The sequence below is a fragment of the Parambassis ranga genome, chromosome 2, assembly GCF_900634625.1.
Source record: "Parambassis ranga chromosome 2, fParRan2.1, whole genome shotgun sequence".
Taxonomy (NCBI): Eukaryota; Metazoa; Chordata; class Actinopteri; family Ambassidae; genus Parambassis; species Parambassis ranga.
This window is the reverse complement of record NC_041023.1, coordinates 35679270-35696512: the sequence shown is the minus strand read 5'-3', so window position 1 is coordinate 35696512 and position 17243 is coordinate 35679270. Positions and strand designations below refer to the sequence as shown.

Genomic DNA, 17243 nt, shown 5'->3' with positions numbered 1-17243 from the left:
ATAAACAGTATAGAATGGACGGTGACATGAAGGCTTGTAGTCTCAGATGATGATGTGATCTTAAACACAAATTGTTCGGATGGAATTCAGCCTGTAGGATAGTAACGCGGGACGACTGGCGCAGCTGTCACCAACTTTGTGTGATTGCCGTCTGTTACATGGAGGCGCTGGCTGGCGCAGATTTACCTGCAAACAAAACGTTCTACGAGACACGGGGTGCGAGAGGACAGAGCGCAGCACATCAACGCTTCCTTTTGCGCACTTTGACAGTTTTGTGAGAAAAAGCGCTGGTACGTCTGCAATGTAGGATGAGGGGAGATCGCTGCACATAAACGGGGATCTGCTCGTACAGGTGATGGCTGTATGCACGTATTTTGAACAAAGTTTACATAAAGCACAACGACATATTCCATTAAAGCCTAATGGATTATTTTCAGGAGGTGCGCCACCCCCTAAACAGCTGTCCCAAGTTGATGTTGTATAATATAATAAATAAAGAAAAGTCACGATGCATCCGCAGCGTTTTAATACCTCACTCATTCATCGTTTGGAGGTTTCTCCTCTCTGTCCTCTCTGTTTAGGGAACTCTTAAGCCTCTTAGAAGTCCTCCTCTCTACTCCTAACAGTTTCTCACCTTAAGACCTCTTTTTAGGGCTTGTCAATCACTTTTATCTTTACTAGGATTTAGGCTTAAATATAAGAGTAAATTCTTAGAAACGTCATAATTATAAGAATGTTGTTAGAATTTCACTCCTAAGGGAAACAAATAATCTTTGTGCATACGGCCCCTGTCACTGTCCAATCAATGCTGCTTATATATTAGGAATGTGTTCTCATGTTGTTCTGTCAACCAATCACATCTTCTAAAACAATGTCTCACACTTGGGGTCAAACACGCCTCCTCACTAAGATCAAACTTTTAGTCTGCTCCTTCCTCAGAGTCACTCTGAGAATGTTCTTAAATCACTTTTAAGCTAGGAGTCCTTACTAAGATTTTTTAGGCTAACATAAGAGTGGATTCTAAGAATCTTTGTGAATACGGCCCCAGATGTTTTAAATCTTAAACAACTACTGGCCTGTCATCAGCTCAACAGTTAATCATTCTTGCCCTTGGCAAGTCTTACATGAACACAGTAAGGGATCCTGGATCCTTTTAAGGACACCTCAGGCTCTAATACACATATAAATAAACTCATCCTGAGGATTAAATATGAAAACTGCTTAATGCCCTCTAACATCTCCTGTAGGACCTGTAAGTCCTGAATCCTGCTAAAAGTCCTGAATGAACTCTGGATCACTGCAACCTTATCAATGAACCTCCTCATCACAGGACCTCTAAAACCATGCTAACATCTGTAGACCTGCACATTTCAAACCTCTCCTGACAGTGGCTACTCCTCAACAGTTAACAGGAGAACTATGAGTGATGGAAGCCCTCAGGGTCCTACCTATTGCTGAGCGGCCGCTCCCTGATCTGGATTGTGCTCAGTTCCTGGATGCTGCCCTGCAGACCCACTGACATGTTGGAGTTTGGGATGCTGAAGGTCTTCCTCTTCCTGCTGGAGCAGCAGGAGGTGAGGCCGTGAGTTGAGGAAGAGATGGAGGAAGAGCGTGACACCTGCTTCATCAGAGTCACCTCCCTGCAGCTCGCTTCGTACGTCTTCTCATCGACAAACTCGTGGTTCTGAGGAGCACAGAGGGAGAAATGAGCAGCTGTAGAGAGGCCTGAACACATGTGTGTGTGTGTGTGTGTCTGTGTGCACGCGCTCACTGTGGTCTTTTCCAGGCAGTGCAGGAGGTGATGTTGATGCACCTCAAAGTTGGGGTTGGTCTTACACACCAGTGCCTGTCCTGCTTCTTTGGATGCCTTCAGAACACAAACAGAGATCACATGACCACTCAGTCACACGGCTAATTACTGCTAACACTCTGCTGTTAGAACATTCACTGTAACAGCTTCCCCTCCTGGTTAAAGTTTAAAATGACGGAGGGTCGTAGTTCAAACTCAGGCCACCGACAGCACAGTCACTGTTTTGATCAATGCTCTGACTGGAGCCTCATCTCCAAGAGACCTGCCACACTGACGTAGCTCAGAGATTCAGACTGAACGTGACTCGGGTGGCTGTGATCATGGCCCTACAGGTACTATGAAAGGTTCAGTCCAACATTTCAGAGAGGGTTGTTAGTGCAACCAGCCAGGAACAGTCAGGAACATTCTACAGGTCACTCCAGTGGAACCTAAAGGAAGGTAACCAGTATGTACCTGCAGATCCTCGTGAGACTCTAAAATCTGAGCAGAAGTTGAGTCCAGACTGAAGCACTCGGCTAACTGTACCCATGTGAATGTGTGAAATGTTCCTGTACTGTCAAGCTGAGACACAGACGAAGCCTCCAAATGTTGGACTGTTCTTACAGACGTCCTGGTCTGCGTCACATGGACTGCATGCTGACTGACATGCAGCTTGGCCCAGGCTCATTTGTTCTCATGATGAGGTCAAAGACGTGTGGTGATGATGTCATGACCTGTCCAGGCCAATCATCTGATCAGCAGCCGGCTGAGTGCATGAGTCCAAACAAACACAGCAGAAGGTGGAGCACAGAGATGGAGGGAGTTGTAGACTGAGCTGCTGGCTTCCCATTGGTCCGATAAGCTATCCTCTGATGAGTGGGTCATGCACAGGTGAGTTAGTGTAGCAGATGAAGAAAGAAGTTTGACTCACAAGCTGTGCAGGATACAGTATGTGCTGGATGTAAAGTGTTGGTGTTCAGCTGTTAGTGAACTCTGTGAAACGGTAGAATGTAAAGGTAGAATGTGACCTCCGAGGCGGCGCCCTGCGTGGATCAGATTTGTGTTGACTGGCTGCAAGTTTGAGTTCAGACAGCAGCAAAAATAATTCAGCTGGAACTTTCCAACATGGTGTTTGTGTTTGTGTCCCCGCGGGATAAACAAAGGTCTCCAGCACAACCACTAAACTCATCTGTTGATGTTGAGAGGAAGTAAAGCCTGGACAGCCCCCCCTCCCAGCTGTGTGTCTGTGTGTCTTCCTCTGTTTTCTCCTGTGGATTGTGCAGAAGCTGATTTCCAAATGAAGACAGAGAGGCTGTGACATGCTGAACTTCTGTCTCCTCTGAGATCTGCTGCAGTGAACACATGAATATTTCATGGAACACCCAGGTTTCACACCTTCTCACTGCACACACAGCCTCTCAGGTAACGCACTTCACACTTCTGTCAACACAAGCCCTGGCTCCACCTGTGGTTTGATTGTCATCATCTTTCTCAACATGCGAAGAGATGCAGAGGTGTGGAGAGCTTCTCACCTTTTGTGCTCGTCTCTTCTCGGCTCGCTGGCTTTGATGGTAGATTCGGCTGAAGTTGGAGACGATGACGGGCACCGGCAGGGCGATGACCAGCACGCCACTTAGGGAGCAGATGGAGCCGAAGATCTTCCCCATGATGGTTTTTGGAACCATGTCGCCATATCTGAGAAAGAGGGAGAGAGGGTCAAAGGTCAGACCCATCCCACCAGCAGGAGCCATTATAAACACGTCTTTCAGGCAAAATCATTGATAATCAAATATCTGTCAATAAACTGTTTTGGATCAAATGCACACAGAGGATGTGTGTGTTTAATCAATAACTGTAATCTGTAATCACACGCATCACTGAGAGCTGATCAGCACACTGAGGAGACGGCAGAGCGGCCGGGCGCATGGATCAAATGCACACTGAGGATGTGTGTGTTTAATCAATAACTGTAATCTGTAATCACACACATCACTGAGAGCTGATCAGCACACTGAGGAGACGGCAGAGCGGCCGGGCGCATGCAGACATTCATTTATGAGTAATGAGCGTTCAGTGTGCTGTTGTTGACAGACGCTCAATGACTAAACTAAACGCACGTCAACTTTTCCCAGCAGTCAGCAGAAAAAGATGCTGATGCAGCTGTTCTTCACTCCGTCTGCTGAGGATGAGGCTGCAGTTCAGACAGTGTCCACACGGAGAAGCCAGAACTCTTCTCCCTGCTCACTCACTCACACACACACACACACACACACACACACACACACACACACACACACACACACACACACACACACACACACACACACACACACACACACACACACACACACACACACACACACACACACACACACACACACGCTGCTCTGCAAACACATTCATCAAAACTTCAAAGTCCAGCTGACACTAAAATAAAAGGAAACTGATGACTCCTCTGGCCCATTTCTCAAAGCTCCTCCTTAAAAACTCATTCATTCCATTCTGTCTCATGGTCTGTGGCTGTGTTCCCAGCATGCTCAGCGCTCAGAGCCTGTCTCCATTCAGATCCACTCTGAGAGGAGAGCAGGATTCAGGCGGTGCCTCAGGCTGTAAGATTCTATGTTTAAAATCTGTAGGAATCAGACGGTGTTATCTTTACATCATAATGACTGCCTGGGATCAATAAAGTGTCTCTGATTCTTCATTCAGACGAGCAGATCGGGTGCTTCAAAAACTCTGCATTCTGCAGTGTGTGTGTGGTCGTATTTTGTCCAAGGTGATGGTAAAGTTTGTGTCAGTGACAGATTGCTGCATCTCCTCCTCAAACCTTCAAACCTCCGGTCTCAAAGACAGCCAATCAGAGGCTGCGACCTTGTCCCGTGTGTGTGTGTGTGTGTGTGTGTGTGTGTGTGAACTCTCACACACTCAGAGTACAGGTGTTGATGTGTTGTGTCAGAGTCATGTGACTGTGTCCTTCATCAAGTGGATGTGTGTGACTTTGCTGTGTGTTTACCTCTTATTAAAACACACACACACACACACACATCATGGTGTTTCAATATGAGGACCTCCTCATCCATCATTGACTGACTGATGTTCACCTTTATTTAAAGAACATTATGTTCATGTTCAACATATCTGCAGCTTCTGACTCTAATGAGGGGCTGTTTCATTCATTCATTGTTTCATACTTGATGTTTGATGTGACCCTTATTCTGTATTTGGTGAGACTTAGGAAAAGATGGTTTGGACCATGTTTACCATGAAAAACAAACTCCGCCCCATCTGCAACATGATCTGCTGTCTGAAGAGCTGCAGTCTGTTCCTGCCAATGAATGCTGTTGAGGAGACAACACGTGCTCAGAGCCTCACCTTACACCTGCACAGATAAGAACGGGTTAATCAGGCTGACTGTGTGTGTGTCCATCCTGAAGGGCAGGACGATAATTGGTGTTCCATGATAATTAATTCCAGTGGACACAGAGCTTAAGGACGGAGGCCGGATGTGGAGGTGAAACACGTACACACCTCCGTATTTAAATATGGAGGGTGGATCTACATCACACTGTGAGGACATGTCCTCAGGCAGACTTCTTTTTTATTTAGGAGGAAACATTCTGCTTCATCACAAGTGTATCTGCCCTGGATTTAAAAAAGGCTCGCGCTCCGTACTGATGTCCACAATCACTTTAATACTCCACAAAGATCTGGAACACTGTGAAAACTAAAGAAAACAAATCGCCTCAGTAACAATATCAACATTCACATTAACACAGATTTTACAAGACTTTGTCTTTACCGTGTGCACCACGTATAACCAGAGGTAGATAAAGTTTTCTTTGAAAAACATGAAGTCCGTCTCTCTGTAGTCTTTTCCTTTTCGTTCTCTTTTCTCTCTCTTTTCTTCTCTTCTCTTCCCGCTCACAACTTCCGGGTCGCGTAGCTCACGTAAACTTAACTCATTACTAATTTGCAAAATAAGTTTTACAAACTCAATTCAGGTATGTCACACGGCAAAGAATCAAACATATAACTATAAATATAACAACAAAAATAATAACAACTACAATTTATGACACTGTGTGGCATTATCATGGAGACATGTAAACAAACCAGCGTCAGCTACACTCCCACCTATTACCTTGATATATATGAATAAAGATGTTTAACACTTAAATTCATTCGACAATCAATGGTAATTCAATGTCTGTTTTCCTTTAAACACTCACATTTGAAATGAACCATATGATCTCCATGACTGATAACTTTAACAACAGAAAGCATTACAATAGAATTTGGATCTCATCACAAATAATGTACCAAATGGATAGACTGCAGCATAATGACCACCTTCTGATCAAAAGGATGTACTTAATCACTATCTAACATCTTCCCACCCCTTTAGCTGCTCTTTACTAAAACCACTAACTTCTGAATTGGTCTTTGAACAATAGATGGTGGGTTGAGACGCTCACCCCCTTTACCTAACTTTCGTTCTCCAATCTGCACCTTCACTTTCCATACAAGACCATCATCATCTTCAAGTGCTTCAACCACTCTAGCAAGTCATCCTACTTGATGACCACAACATCATCCACAATCACGTTACGCCGAGGCGTATGCCACTGTTGTCTCAGAGTAATGTTTGCCATGTACTCTTTCCTCCATCTGTGCCAGAACTGCTCTGATAGGTATTGAACTCTTCTCCACCGTTTTCTAGCATACAGATCTACCTTGGTGAACTGTCCAGGTGGGGGCAGTGGCACAGAGGACTTCATGGTGATCAGATGGTTTGGCGTGAGGGGCTCCAAGCTTGTGGGATCATTAATGTTATTAACAGTGAGTGGGCAGTTATTTACTATGGACATGGCTTCATAAAAGAATGTTCTTAAGGAAGTGTCATCCAACCTTCCAGCACTGTGGGTAAGTACTGTGTTCAGCACACTTCTCACTGTCCTAATTTGACGCTCCCACACTCCTCCTGTGTGACTTGAGTGTGGTGCGTTCATTTGGAAGTCACATTGTTGATCTGCCAGGTATGTAACCACTCTTTCCTTATTAAGTTCGTTCAGAGCTCTTGCCATTTCATTTTTTGCTCTGACAAAATTAGTGCCCTGATCTGATCTAATGCACCTATAGTGCTTGTGCGGAAATCCGATGGTGACCTGAGGCTTTGCGTCGACTATAGGAAGCTCAATGCTAAGACCCGACGTGATGCTTTTCCGCTTCCTAGAATAGATGAGAGTTTTGATGCACTAAGAGGGGCAAAGTTTTTCTCGACCATCGATCTGGCAAGTGGGTACCACCAGGTCGCGATGCATCAGAAAGACAGGCCAAAGACTGCTTTCACTACACCCTTTGGGTTATTTGAGTATGTTAGAATGCCCTTTGGTTTGTGTAACACACCAGCCACATTTCAACGGCTCATGCAAGTGATAATGAATGATCTGGTTTTCCAGATATTGGTGGTTTATCTGGACGACATTCTTGCATTTTCTGAGTCTTTTGAACAGCATCTTTGTCGACTTGAGACTGTCCTTAAGAGACTAGCGGAGACGGGTCTTAAGTTGAAGCTGCAGAAGTGTGCCTTCTTGCAGGACACTGTCAAGTTTCTTGGGCATCAGATATCAGCAGACGGTGTGGGGACAGACAGCACCAAGGTCTCAGCAGTCAAGAACTGGGAGGTCCCAACCACTGTGAAAGATCTGCAATCCTTTCTGGGGTTCTGTGGATACTATCGCCGATTCATTCGCGGGTTCTCACAGATCGCGGGTCCATTGCATGACTTGGTTAACCAATGCTCTGGTGCAAAGGGTCGAGTAAAGACATGTCACAAAATTGGTGATTTATGGACGCTTGAATGTGAGGGTTCCTTCATACAATTAAAGGACAAACTGACTTCGGCTCCCATTCTAGGTTTTGCAGACTTCACACAGCCGTTCACCCTCGAGACTGATGCTAGTCGGCATGGTCTTGGCGCTGTATTGTCTCAGCAGCAGGGGGGCTCTAAGCGCATTATAGCCTATGCTAGCCGCAGGTTACGTGATGCAGAGAAGAACGATCGAAACTACAGCAGTATGAAGTTAGAGTTGCTGGCCTTGAAGTGGGCGATCACTGAAAAGTTTAGGGGCTATCTGCTGGGGTCGAAGTTTGTCGTTCTAACAGATAACAATCCACTTTGTCACCTTCAGACAGCAAGGTTGGGAGCAATAGAGCAAAGGTGGACGGCCCAACTCTCCATTTTTGATTTTGAAGTTAGGTACCGCCCCGGCAGTAGCAACACTGCAGCGGATGCCCTCTCTAGGCATCTAAGAGTTTGCAGGGGAGCCTGATGTAACTAATGACTCAGAGTTTGATGACTGCATCCCTGTGTGTAACTTCATCGGTCGAGGAACACCTCTGGGTTCTGATCTGGTTGCTAAAGGGCTCAAATGCTACAAGGTGAGGCAAATCCGCGCTCTTGAGTCAGACCCTGAGAAGACGAGCACTGGGCAGGGTAACACTCCCACGCTGCCTGGTTACACAAAGGAAGAAATGATTAAGTTTCAGGTCAGTGATTCCACCTTACAAGTTTTCCGATCATTCTGGGATCAGGGAAAGAGGCCCAGTTCGAGGGAAAGGGCAGCCCTTTCAGGTCCGGTAAAAAGACTGCTAAAGCAGTGGAGCTGCATAAAGGAGAGAGAGGGATTACTGTACCGGGTGGTCCATGACCCTCGTCATGGGGAACTGTGGCAGCTATTCGTGCCTGGTTGTTTGAGGACCCAAATCCTAGAAAGCCTGCATAATGGGATGGGGCATCAGGGAATCGAACGTACTATAAATCTACTGAGAGAGCGGTGCTTTTGGGTTGGGATGTGTGAGGATGTCGAAAACTGGGTTAAGAATTGTGAGGGGTGTGTTTTGACTAAGATGCCTCAGCCAAGGATTTAAGCACCGGTTCAAGCCTTCTTAGCTTCCAGACCTCTCGAGGTCGTGGCAGTGGATTTCACTGTGCTTGAGCCGGCCACAGATGGACGGGAGAATGTATTGGTGGTGACTGACATCTTCACCAAGTTCACACAAGCATATCCTACCAAAGACCAGAAAGCAGACACCACCGCCAAGGTGTTGCTCAGGGAGTGGTTTATGAAGTACGGGGTGCCCGAGCGGCTTCACTCGGACCAAGGTCGTAACTTTGAGAGTGACATTATTGCAGAGCTGTGCAAGCTCTATGGGGTGAAAAAGACCAGGACCACTCCATATAGGCCACAAGGGAATGCTCAGTGTGAGAGATACAATCGAACGCTTCATGACCTGTTGAGAACATTGCCTCCAGAGAGGAAGAGACGCTGGCCAGAGTACCTCCCCGAGCTGGTGTATGTGTATAATGTCACACCACATTCATCCACTGGGTATGCGCCATATTATCTTCTCTTTGGGGTTCAACCGCGTCTTCCAGTTGATGCTTTTTTGGGAAAAGAGTGTGAGTCTGATAGGGGACAGGACTGGTTGTCTGTTCACCAGGAAAGGCTGAGACAGGCACATGAAAAGGCAAGAGAGTATTCAGAGTGGAAGGCAGCGGAGAGAGTTGCACTGCAGAATGGGAAAGTGTACTGTCCAGCAGTGGAGATTGGTCAGCTGGTTTACCTGCGACATAGACCAATGGGCCGAAATAAGATCCAAGATGCTTGGAGTCCCACCGTCTATAAAGTGATTGGCATTCAGGGCACTACACACACTGTCGAACCAGTAGAAGGGGGTCCATCCAAACGGGTTCATAGGTCTGAGTTGCGTCCGTGTGTGAGACCAGTGCCTAAGCCGAGAACAAAAATTAAGGAAGTACAGACTGCACAGCCAGAGGAGAAGGTGTCGGACGAAGCATCAGAAGCTGATTTTGTGGTCATCGAAGAGGTCATTCCACCTGACTCTGTGCCTAGCAGTCTGCCTGATGTCCCCCACAGAGTTGTGTTGCCTGAAGTAGCAGTTGGTAGTGAGAGTGGAAGAGATAGGAATAGAGAGGAAAGGGTTGTGAGGGGTGCCCAGAGTGATGATAGGTGCTCTACTGTGCCTGCCCTTTCTGGTGAGCCAAATCGTGTCAGGCTGACATCGTCTTCGGGAACAGTAGTGGGGCCCACCCCAACACCAGCGGTGAGGAGAAGTACACGAGCAACGGCTGGGTCTCATTCAAATCCATTTCGCTTACCAAAATCCACCTGCAACGCTGTCGCTGTTAGTACTGACATGGTCTCTCAAGTCCTGACAAGTCTTGGTGCTGCACTTTTTGAGAAAGCTTTGCAGGGGGCATTTGTTGGTTCGGGGGTTGTAGTCACCGAGGACGTTGACATTGTGCAGGGGAGAGTGTAACCGGGTGGTAAAACAGCCCATTAAGAATTAATGTGCATATGGTTTCAATTATAGTTCTAGGAAACAGTGTGTATTTTCAGCGTGTGTTGTAGTTTTATACTGTGGTCAGTAGGTGGCGATTGCAAGCTGAGGTGCTCCTGTTCCCACCGTTCGAGTTTGTTTTCCTTTTTTTTTCTCCTTTTTTCTTCTGAGCGAACGGGTTGAGGTTGGTGACGGTGTCCTCCGAGCAGGGCTAGCTCGTAAAGTTTTAACCAAAAAGGTGAGAGCCTTAGTGGCCGATACGTTACGGAGCCTACCTGAGTTGAAGAGGTGTCGCTGCAGTGTGTGTTACGGATGTCTGCGAGGGTGCGACAGTGTGAAAGCAGCGTGAAGGAGGGAAAGACGACAGCCTCACCCAGACAGGTCTACTTTTAATGTTGCTCTTCCCCACTGCCGTATTTTCTTTTATGTTATTTGGTTTATGTGAGAAGCCTCATGTTGGCTTGGTTAACTGATCTCAACACTTCTAGTTGTGGAATAAAATGATGGAGAAATCACACACCTGTCCCCTGCATTGTGTTAAGTGACCAGTTTCTGAACTGGCCACATAATTTTGGTACCAGGAGTGGGGTGGTGTGTAGTAAGCATGCTGGCAAGATAGTGACTTGTCTAGAGAAAAGATACATAAAAATAAAATACGGCAGTGGTGAAGATTCCAGGAGCTGGTCCTCAAGCCTGCCCTGTGTCCTGTGGAAGGAGCCGTTCAGCAGGATTCTAACCAAGGGAGCTTTGAGGAGTTCTGGTGTTCCCGGTTAAGGAGATTCGGCTGCGGAAGGCTCCAGCACTGCGTTTGGTGGAAGACAGCAACATCCCACAAGACATCCAGACAGTATAGTCATCTTGATTGACTGCTGAACAATTGACTTTTTGATTGGACTGTTATTTTTTCATGATGTCCAGTGAACCGAGTGATGAGGGTACGCCAGGGTGCTCAGGGTGACACAGGTATGGGTGGAGCAACTGGCGGTGACAGAGACATCACGGCTGAAATGCAGGCGCAAATGCAGGAGCTTGCCAGATTGCGAGACGAGCTCACACATTTGAATAATGAAGCCCGGGTTAATAGCACTCCCACACGTTCCTATATATATGTACCACGAGAACGTCAAGTTCCAGTATTCAGTGGGGACTGTGTTAAAGATGGGAGGTCGGTGGAGGAGTTCATTGATGAAGTGGAAAGAGTGTTAAGGTCCAGAGAGCAGTCTCGGGAAGAACAGGGTGACTATGTACTGTCGCTCTTACGTGGCCCAGCATTAGACGAGGTGCGTTTGTGTATGGGAGGGCAGTCAGTGGGGCCAGATGTCCTTTTTTCCTACCTGAGAAATGCTTTTGGCGAAAAGCACAATCCCACACAGCTGCTGCAGACTTTTTACAATCGTAAGCAATTAGATGGTGAAGACCTTCGCGATTACTCGCACGCACTCTCTCAGATCATGAGTTCGATATTGAAGCAGTCTACTGAGGTGATTCCAAATGAGAAAACTGTTCTCCGGGAGCAGTTTATTGAGGGTCTGAGGGACGTAGCTCTCCGTCGTGAGCTTAGGAGACTAGTTAGGGAAAAACCAGACTCTAGCCTTCTAGATGTGCGGAATGAAGCTCTGTTATGGGAAATGGAGGAGAGCAGACCCCACCGCTTCCGGGCAATAAAGAGTAACCAAGTTATGTCAGAAGTTTCTGTTGCACAGTGTTCTGCCAGTTCCATTAACCCTGATGAATCAACAGTACTGGACAGTGTCCAGAGGGCAGTAGCTCAGCAGGAAAAGCAGCTAGCAGAGCTCACCAAAGCACTAGCCGAGCTAACTGGTGCCGTGAGTGAACTGAGTAAGCGTAATCCAGCTACAACATATTCAGAGCCTAGGCCGCGGCCCAGGTCACTGCCGAAGTTCACACCAGATGGTCAGCCAATCTGCTTTAAGTGTCGGGGTATTGGACACATTGCTAAAAAGTGTCAGCAGACCCGCATGAGTCCAAGTCCTCTGACCGCTGAGCCTTCTGTAGCTCCGGAAAACTTGAACCCTCGGTTGTCTTGAGCCAAGCAGCTCGAGGGGAGACGTCTGGCTCACCCAACGATTCTGACAGAAGTAGCATTTTAGAGAGGGCGGTTGGGGAGTGTAAAACAGTAGAAGTCAAACTCCGTGGGGTTCCAGTGCTGTGCCTTCTTGACACCGGTAGCCAGGTCAGTACAGTCTCCGAGAGCTTCTTTAAAGAGCACCTGGCTGAAAAAGGGGAGGAGATCCGTCCTGCATTTGAGTGGTTGAAGATTACCGCAGCTAACGGGTTGGCACTGCCCTACATGGGTTATGTAGAACTGGATGTTGAGGTGATGGGCCTGAGGATTCCCGAGAGGGGGTTTTTAATAGTCAAAGATTCGGCCTTCACTGCCTCAGTGCCTGGACTAGTAGGGATGAACATTGTCAAGAGATGCAGAGAGCTGGTGCACCAGGAGTTTGATACCACCATGGGTGGAGAACTGGACTCATGTTGGAGAGAGGCTTTTCATCATCTTCATACAGCAGAGGTGGCAGACCGATCCTGTTTCGCTAGAGTGGCAGGTAGGGATGTAGTTAATGTCCCGGCTTCGTCAATGGCTACAGTCATGGCCAGGGGCCTTCGAACGGAGGGTCGTAAGGGCCCCCTGTTCCTGTTGGAGCTTACGAGTTTGCCTTTGCCAGGGGGGTTGGTTGTAGTGCCAACTTTGGTCGTGTCTGAGCATCATGTTTTTCCTGTCCAAGTGATGAATCTGTCTGATGAGGATGTCTGGTTGAAGCCAGGGATGAGGATGGGCTTGCTCACTCAGGTTGATGGGATTCAAAGTGATGAGACCTGTGAGGTGCAGTTTCAGAGAATCTCAGCAGACACAGAGGAAGTCAGCATTGATCGGCGTAATGAAGAAGCCCCAAATATCCAGTCTATCTTGGACCAGCTGAATGTTGGCGGTAGCCTAGAGCAGCAGAAGCAGTTGGCTTCATTGTTGGCGAAATACTCATTTGTGTTTGCTACTGAAGACGAAGATCTGGGATATACAGACAGAGTGCAGCATGAGATTCATCTGAATGATGATGTGCCAGTGGCGCAGCCATACAGGCGGATACCACCTATCCAATATGGTGAGGTCCGAGAGCACATTGGCAAACTATTGAGGAAGGGTGTCATTCAGGAGAGCACTAGTGCTTACGCTTCACCTATAGTGCTTGTGCGGAAATCCGATGGTGACCTGAGGCTTTGCGTCGACTATAGGAAGCTCAATGCTAAGACCCGACGTGATGCTTTTCCGCTTCCTAGAATAGATGAGAGTTTTGATGCACTAAGAGGGGCAAAGTTTTTCTCGACCATCGATCTGGCAAGTGGGTACCACCAGGTCGCGATGCATCAGAAAGACAGGCCAAAGACTGCTTTCACTACACCCTTTGGGTTATTTGAGTATGTTAGAATGCCCTTTGGTTTGTGTAACACACCAGCCACATTTCAACGGCTCATGCAAGTGATAATGAATGATCTGGTTTTCCAGATATTGGTGGTTTATCTGGACGACATTCTTGCATTTTCTGAGTCTTTTGAACAGCATCTTTGTCGACTTGAGACTGTCCTTAAGAGACTAGCGGAGACGGGTCTTAAGTTGAAGCTGCAGAAGTGTGCCTTCTTGCAGGACACTGTCAAGTTTCTTGGGCATCAGATATCAGCAGACGGTGTGGGGACAGACAGCACCAAGGTCTCAGCAGTCAAGAACTGGGAGGTCCCAACCACTGTGAAAGATCTGCAATCCTTTCTGGGGTTCTGTGGATACTATCGCCGATTCATTCGCGGGTTCTCACAGATCGCGGGTCCATTGCATGACTTGGTTAACCAATGCTCTGGTGCAAAGGGTCGAGTAAAGACATGTCACAAAATTGGTGATTTATGGACGCTTGAATGTGAGGGTTCCTTCATACAATTAAAGGACAAACTGACTTCGGCTCCCATTCTAGGTTTTGCAGACTTCACACAGCCGTTCACCCTCGAGACTGATGCTAGTCGGCATGGTCTTGGCGCTGTATTGTCTCAGCAGCAGGGGGGCTCTAAGCGCATTATAGCCTATGCTAGCCGCAGGTTACGTGATGCAGAGAAGAACGATCGAAACTACAGCAGTATGAAGTTAGAGTTGCTGGCCTTGAAGTGGGCGATCACTGAAAAGTTTAGGGGCTATCTGCTGGGGTCGAAGTTTGTCGTTCTAACAGATAACAATCCACTTTGTCACCTTCAGACAGCAAGGTTGGGAGCAATAGAGCAAAGGTGGACGGCCCAACTCTCCATTTTTGATTTTGAAGTTAGGTACCGCCCCGGCAGTAGCAACACTGCAGCGGATGCCCTCTCTAGGCATCTAAGAGTTTGCAGGGGAGCCTGATGTAACTAATGACTCAGAGTTTGATGACTGCATCCCTGTGTGTAACTTCATCGGTCGAGGAACACCTCTGGGTTCTGATCTGGTTGCTAAAGGGCTCAAATGCTACAAGGTGAGGCAAATCCGCGCTCTTGAGTCAGACCCTGAGAAGACGAGCACTGGGCAGGGTAACACTCCCACGCTGCCTGGTTACACAAAGGAAGAAATGATTAAGTTTCAGGTCAGTGATTCCACCTTACAAGTTTTCCGATCATTCTGGGATCAGGGAAAGAGGCCCAGTTCGAGGGAAAGGGCAGCCCTTTCAGGTCCGGTAAAAAGACTGCTAAAGCAGTGGAGCTGCATAAAGGAGAGAGAGGGATTACTGTACCGGGTGGTCCATGACCCTCGTCATGGGGAACTGTGGCAGCTATTCGTGCCTGGTTGTTTGAGGACCCAAATCCTAGAAAGCCTGCATAATGGGATGGGGCATCAGGGAATCGAACGTACTATAAATCTACTGAGAGAGCGGTGCTTTTGGGTTGGGATGTGTGAGGATGTCGAAAACTGGGTTAAGAATTGTGAGGGGTGTGTTTTGACTAAGATGCCTCAGCCAAGGATTTAAGCACCGGTTCAAGCCTTCTTAGCTTCCAGACCTCTCGAGGTCGTGGCAGTGGATTTCACTGTGCTTGAGCCGGCCACAGATGGACGGGAGAATGTATTGGTGGTGACTGACATCTTCACCAAGTTCACACAAGCATATCCTACCAAAGACCAGAAAGCAGACACCACCGCCAAGGTGTTGCTCAGGGAGTGGTTTATGAAGTACGGGGTGCCCGAGCGGCTTCACTCGGACCAAGGTCGTAACTTTGAGAGTGACATTATTGCAGAGCTGTGCAAGCTCTATGGGGTGAAAAAGACCAGGACCACTCCATATAGGCCACAAGGGAATGCTCAGTGTGAGAGATACAATCGAACGCTTCATGACCTGTTGAGAACATTGCCTCCAGAGAGGAAGAGACGCTGGCCAGAGTACCTCCCCGAGCTGGTGTATGTGTATAATGTCACACCACATTCATCCACTGGGTATGCGCCATATTATCTTCTCTTTGGGGTTCAACCGCGTCTTCCAGTTGATGCTTTTTTGGGAAAAGAGTGTGAGTCTGATAGGGGACAGGACTGGTTGTCTGTTCACCAGGAAAGGCTGAGACAGGCACATGAAAAGGCAAGAGAGTATTCAGAGTGGAAGGCAGCGGAGAGAGTTGCACTGCAGAATGGGAAAGTGTACTGTCCAGCAGTGGAGATTGGTCAGCTGGTTTACCTGCGACATAGACCAATGGGCCGAAATAAGATCCAAGATGCTTGGAGTCCCACCGTCTATAAAGTGATTGGCATTCAGGGCACTACACACACTGTCGAACCAGTAGAAGGGGGTCCATCCAAACGGGTTCATAGGTCTGAGTTGCGTCCGTGTGTGAGACCAGTGCCTAAGCCGAGAACAAAAATTAAGGAAGTACAGACTGCACAGCCAGAGGAGAAGGTGTCGGACGAAGCATCAGAAGCTGATTTTGTGGTCATCGAAGAGGTCATTCCACCTGACTCTGTGCCTAGCAGTCTGCCTGATGTCCCCCACAGAGTTGTGTTGCCTGAAGTAGCAGTTGGTAGTGAGAGTGGAAGAGATAGGAATAGAGAGGAAAGGGTTGTGAGGGGTGCCCAGAGTGATGATAGGTGCTCTACTGTGCCTGCCCTTTCTGGTGAGTCAAATCGTGTCAGGCTGACATCGTCTTCGGGAACAGTAGTGGGGCCCACCCCAACACCAGCGGTGAGGAGAAGTACACGAGCAACGGCTGGGTCTCATTCAAATCCATTTCGCTTACCAAAATCCACCTGCAACGCTGTCGCTGTTAGTACTGACATGGTCTCTCAAGTCCTGACAAGTCTTGGTGCTGCACTTTTTGAGAAAGCTTTGCAGGGGGCATTTGTTGGTTCGGGGGTTGTAGTCACCGAGGACGTTGACATTGTGCAGGGGAGAGTGTAACCGGGTGGTAAAACAGCCCATTAAGAATTAATGTGCATATGGTTTCAATTATAGTTCTAGGAAACAGTGTGTATTTTCAGCGTGTGTTGTAGTTTTATACTGTGGTCAGTAGGTGGCGATTGCAAGCTGAGGTGCTCCTGTTCCCACCGTTCGAGTTTGTTTTCCTTTTTTTTTCTCCTTTTTTCTTCTGAGCGAACGGGTTGAGGTTGGTGACGGTGTCCTCCGAGCAGGGCTAGCTCGTAAAGTTTTAACCAAAAAGGTGAGAGCCTTAGTGGCTGATACGTTACGGAGCCTACCTGAGTTGAAGAGGTGTCGCTGCAGTGTGTGTTACGGACGTCTGCGAGGGTGCGACAGCGTGAAAGCAGCGTGAAGGAGGGAAAGACGACAGCCTCACCCAGACAGGTCTACTTTTAATGTTGCTCTTCCCCACTGCCGTATTTTCTTTTATGTTATTTGGTTTATGTGAGAAGCCTCATGTTGGCTTGGTTAACTGATGGAGAAATCACACACCTGTCCCCTGCATTGTGTTAAGTGACCAGTTTCTGAACTGGCCACAGAGATAAAGCATCTTAGGGCATTGATGAAGGCATCTGTCGTCAGATCTTCCAACATCTCTATGTGTACTGCCCTGGAGCAGAGACATCCCGGAGGAACGGATCTAGCTGATAGAACTGGTGGTT

General features: G+C 47.7%; 1 protein-coding gene across 1 annotated transcript in view; it reads right to left on the bottom strand.

The window, feature by feature from the left end:
* LOC114426772 (potassium voltage-gated channel subfamily D member 2-like) overlaps positions 1-17243 on the bottom strand; it is a 117219-nt gene that overhangs the window by 3993 nt on the left and 95983 nt on the right. Inside the window, exons 2-4 of the mRNA XM_028394396.1 lie at positions 3322-3484; positions 1772-1867; positions 1449-1684 (exon numbers count right to left, since the gene is read on the bottom strand). Coding sequence (XP_028250197.1) covers positions 1449-1684; positions 1772-1867; positions 3322-3484 — 495 coding nt within the window. The remainder of the gene's footprint in view (positions 1-1448; positions 1685-1771; positions 1868-3321; positions 3485-17243) is intronic.